The sequence below is a fragment of the Alosa pseudoharengus genome, unplaced genomic scaffold, assembly GCF_046254945.1.
Source record: "Alosa pseudoharengus isolate Yale_2024_CS ecotype anadromous, Long Island Sound unplaced genomic scaffold, YU_APseudo_1.1 YU_APseudo_1.1_scf_13, whole genome shotgun sequence".
Lineage (NCBI taxonomy): Eukaryota > Metazoa > Chordata > Actinopteri > Clupeiformes > Clupeidae > Alosa > Alosa pseudoharengus.
Genome location: NW_027468598.1, coordinates 34,368,165 through 34,373,164, shown reverse-complemented (window position 1 = coordinate 34,373,164; position 5,000 = coordinate 34,368,165). Strand labels below are relative to the sequence as shown.

Here is a 5,000-nt window from a genome sequence, read left to right as displayed (position 1 = left end):
CATACAGAGAGAACTAGCCTTAACTAACATGTGCTTTATTGTTTCCACCTGCAGGGCATACAGAGAGAACTAGCCTTAACTAACATGTGCTTTATTGTTTCCACCTGCAGGGCATACAGAGAGAACTAGCCTTAACTAACATGTGCTTTATTGTTTCCTCCTGCAGGGCATGTACAAATACCTGTCCAAGTTCTTCCCTGACTTGGGGAGCAGAGGGGTGGTGGTGGGCTACGACACGCGAGCTCAGGATGCCAGTGGCTGCACCAGTGAACGGTACCCCCACCCCTCCCTTCCCCCTCTCCCCTCCCCTCCCTCTCTCTTCTCCTCCCTTTCTCCCTCTCCCCCTCCCCCCCCTCTCTTCTCCCCCCCTCCACTCCCTCTCTCCCCCCCTCCCCCTCCCTCCCCCTCCCTCTCTCTCCCCTCTACCCCTCTCCCCTCTACCCCTCTCTCTCCCCCTCCCTCTCCCCTCTCCCTTATCCCCGTCCCTCTCTCCTCTCCCATCTACTCTACTCTACTCTTCTATACACCAGAGGATTCTCGGCTTAGATTCTTACCCTTTAACCTTTTAAACCGCACCGCCAACCTAGACCTGGAGAAAACAAATACTCAGTGAAATATGTGACCTCCGTGACGAAGGCAGGTCAGCATGAGCTCATAGTGCTTCACATGAGGATTTTATTCTGGGCTTCGAGGGAATGAATGTACAGTAAGATCAGCTCTGTGGGTGCAGCTGGCTGTGTCCAGTTGTCTCGTCCCCGTCCTGTACAGTACGCCACACTGGAAATAGGATCTTGGACTGTGTCTCAAATCGCGTACTTCTGCACTTACAATACCTAATTTGTGTGCATGAGGGTGTTCACACTGAAAATTCCAACGACATGAAGGGCACTACAAGTTCTCGGATGGTGCACTCATAACGGTCAAAAAGCTGAGTGTGCAACGCTGGACACTTTTCGCCCTTAACGGATGCCATCTTGGCCAAATAGCGGAAGGGGAGGGAGCGTTTTCAAACTCGTGGTAATCGCGGTTGAGAAAGCTGAAGCAGCAGCAGTGGAAAACAGACTTTACAGAGGTACAAGCAAGTTATAACATAAACGGTTCATGTTTTGACACAATATGACCATGACACTGTCGAATTGAGGACGCCAATAAAGTTATATTAAAATGTTGCGATCGTCATTTCCGTGAAGTGCACGGAGTTAGTGTTTGATATGAGACAATACTATTCTGTTAAAATTTGCGCACTCCGCCAGTAAGCACACAGTGCACATAGGGTACTACACGAAAGTGTACTCACGTAAGTACACCAATACAGACAGACTCTTGATGTGGGAGCGGGTGTGGGTGTTGCTGTGTGATGATGTCACAGCATGCCTGGCTTAATGCCGGGTCAGTGCAGCATCCCGTGCGCCGCCGTCCAGTCGTGCATAGGTGCGTGCGTGCGTGCGCTGAGGCTATGCTATGCACCCCCCGAACACAGCATTCTGCGGATCGCTCCCATTCCGGTGTGGAATTCAGACGGGCTGAGTTGGGGAATTGGTGGCATTCTTCCCATGTCTGTATGTCGGAGGATTTCCAAAACTGACTCGACAAAATGAGTGTGACAGCGATGTGTTATGCCTCCTGCTGACCTGCACATCATGGGTGGACTAAGCAACCTAGATTTGGATGCTTCACCACATTAACTTAAACTGATGACTTAGAAAAATGACTGAATGAATGGATGAATTAATGGATCATACCACTAAATGACTCAAGAGGTTAATTAAGTAGTGGATAGATAGATGAATTAATGATTTATGTATTTCATGAGACTTGATGGATGGAAATGAATGAATATATTATGTATTCCATTAGAGTTACAGAATCACAGACACTAAATGTGCATGACGCAGCACAATCTATTCCTGCGTGTGCATGACGAAGCAGGATCTAGTCCTTTGTGTGGTTTATGTTCCCCTGTTGTTCTGCTCTGTTTCTCAGGCTTGCAAGGCTGACTGCAGCTGTTATGCTTTGTAAGGATATTCCCGTTCATCTCTTCTCTACGTATGTGCCGACTCCCTTTGTGGTAAGCTGCTACATCGAGCACCACGGTGTCATGTAAACTGCACATTTAACCATGTTAAACCCTAACCGTGAACTACACTCCAGATAGCAAGAGGCTGGCGGAACACTGTCGGTCCACTGGGGGCATAGCTGGCGGTCCACTGGGGGCATAGCTGGCGGAACACTGTCGGTCCACTGGGGGCATAGCTGGCGGAACACTGGCGGTCCACTGGGGGCATAGCTGGTCGTCCGCTGGGATTTTGCTCATCGATTCTCTGGGGGTCCACTGGCGGGTTGCAGACAAATTGCCCAATATTATGCCACTATTGGTGTAAAATCTTTTTCATTTGTTCAGTTATACTCCATATATCATTTTATTAACTTTTCTTAATATTCATGACAAGTTCAATTTAAAGAGATGGTGGTCCAACGGCGGACCACAGGTGGCACGCCACAGGCGGCATACCACCAGCGGTCCGCTATCTGCCAATCTGATTTTGCTATCTGAGACACTGCTACATCTAGCATCACAGTGTCATATCAACTGCACATTTACCCTTAACCTGAACTACACACTGCTACATCTAGCATCACAATGTCATATCAACTGCTCATTTACCCATGTTAAACCTTAACCTGAACTACACACTACTAGCTCTTGTGAACATTGTCACAGTAACCTGAAACAAATCAGTTGTTTCTACCAAGCTGGTAGTAGGCTTACTAGTGTTATAGTGGATATTGGAGGATTTACTTGTTTAAAAGGACGGTGTTGACGGAGGTGGATGAGTGATTCTTGCCATTTGTTCCAGCCCTACGCTGTGAAGAAGCTTGGTGCGGCAGCAGGGGTCATGGTCACAGCCTCACACAACCCCAAAGAAGATAACGGATATAAGGTAGAGAGAACAAACATCTCACCATCACGTTTTTAGGGTTTTATTAGCCGAGTAGCACATATGGACAGACAGAACAATTTACTGTGCATTTCTAGTCAGGTCACAGCCACGATAAGATTACTTTTTTTTATTCCGCAATGTTTGCAAAGTATAAACAGGAACTCCCAAGGAGTAGACACAACCAAACAAGCATGACTAGTCAGTCCTCCTATAACGCCTTAAATGGAGTATGGGAGCAGGCGCTTGGCGTTGCCCTGCTTCAGCAGAGTGTTGAGGATAATGAGGTGTCACACCTGTAGGAGTCGTTGGCGTGGCGACTAGACTGCTGTTGAGATGCAGCCAACTTGTCCACAGTGTTTAAAAAGCACTTTAAATGTGTGTCATGTTAGTTTCGACTGTGAATTGTATTCAGTTTTTTTATCATTTTAACTACCGGTAGTCTCCATTGATGTTCTGTTTTAGTCTTGGGCTTAGCTTCATCCATGTACAGGATGCCTGTAATGTCATGACCATAACCTGCCCCTAATATCATGACCTTTGACCCTGTGCTGTCTGCACCCCCACCCCGTAGGTGTACTGGCACAACGGGGCTCAGATCTCGTCGCCGCACGATAAGGAGATCCTGCACTGCATCGAGGACAGCACGGAGCCGTGGCCCGAGTCCTGGAACGAGGGCTTGGCAGAGAGCAGTCCGCTACGCAGCGACCCGCTGGACAAAATCACGCGCCTCTACATGGACGAGCTCGCCACCGTCTGCTTCCACAGGTCAGCAGGGGCTAGCATACAGTCTGGTGCCTACAGCAGGGGCTAGCATACAGCATGGCGCCTACAGCAGGGGCTAGCATACAGCCTGGTGCCTACAGCAGGGGCTAGCATACAGCCTGGTGCCTACAGCAGGGGCTAGCATACAGCCTGACGCCTACAGCAGGGGCTAGCATACAGCCTGGCGCCTACAGCAGGGGCTAGCATACAGCATGGCGCCTACAGCAGGGGCTAGCATACAGCCTGGCGCCTACAGCAGGGGCTAGCATACAGCATGGCGCCTTCAGTACTCTGCTTCCACAGGTCAGCCGGGGCTAGCATGCAGCATAGGGCCTACAGCAGGGGCTAGCATACAGCATGGCGCCTACAGCACTCTACATATAAGCGCTGACATATGTCACTTGCCAGGCACATCAGCGGCTGACAAGCATTTGATATACAATGGGTTTTATTTAGATGTACAGTGGGTTTTATTTAGATATACAATGGGTTTTATTTAGATGTACAATGGGTTTTATTTAGATATACAATGGGTTTTATTTAGCGGCACCGACAGAGATAGAACTGAATGGTAATCGGCATGGCGGTGGTGGCGGAGTTTGCCGCTGGTGGGTGGGATGGTATCTAATAACAACACGTTACCTTTATATAGCACTTTGCTCGACACTCACAGCGATTCACAGGGAAGGGGGGACCTCACTAACCACCACCAATGTGTAGCACCCACCTGGGTGATCAATCAATCAGCTCACTAACCTCACTAACCACCACCAATGTGTAGCACCCACCTGGGTGATCAATCAATCAGCTCACTAACCTCACTAACCACCACCAATGTGTAGCACCCACCTGGGTGATCAATCAATCAGCTCACTAACCTCACTAACCACCACCAATGTGTAGCACCCACCTGGGGGATGCACGGCAGCCATTATGCGCCAGAACACTCACCATACACCAGCTTGAGGTGGAGAGTGAGGGAGTGAATGAGCCAATTACAGTGGGGGATGATTAGGGGGCCAGATTGAATGAGCCAGGTTGGTAATTTAGCCAGGATACCGGAGAATCCCCTAGTCTTTGCGATAAGTGCCATGGGGTCCTTAATGACCACAGTAAGTCAGGACCTCGGTTTGACATCTCATCCGAAGGACGGAAATTATTCTATCTAAACTATCCAATGTAATCGAGCGGCTAAAGCCAAGTGTGCCACACTCATGTCGGCGTGTACGTGCCGAGGCCTTAATGCCCTCTTTTATGCCAAGGCTTCAACAGGGCTCAAATTGTTGTTTGATCGGA

The 5,000-nt window shown here is 49.1% G+C and overlaps 1 protein-coding gene across 2 annotated transcripts in view; it reads left to right on the top strand.

Annotated features, from left to right (window-relative positions):
- pgm2l1 (phosphoglucomutase 2-like 1) overlaps positions 1-5,000 on the top strand; it is a 20,746-nt gene that overhangs the window by 6,327 nt on the left and 9,419 nt on the right. For both annotated transcript variants that reach the window (XM_076282908.1, XM_076282907.1), the window contains exons 4-7: positions 167-273; positions 1,984-2,068; positions 2,859-2,942; positions 3,514-3,707. In XM_076282908.1, coding sequence (XP_076139023.1) covers positions 167-273; positions 1,984-2,068; positions 2,859-2,942; positions 3,514-3,707 — 470 coding nt within the window. The remainder of the gene's footprint in view (positions 1-166; positions 274-1,983; positions 2,069-2,858; positions 2,943-3,513; positions 3,708-5,000) is intronic.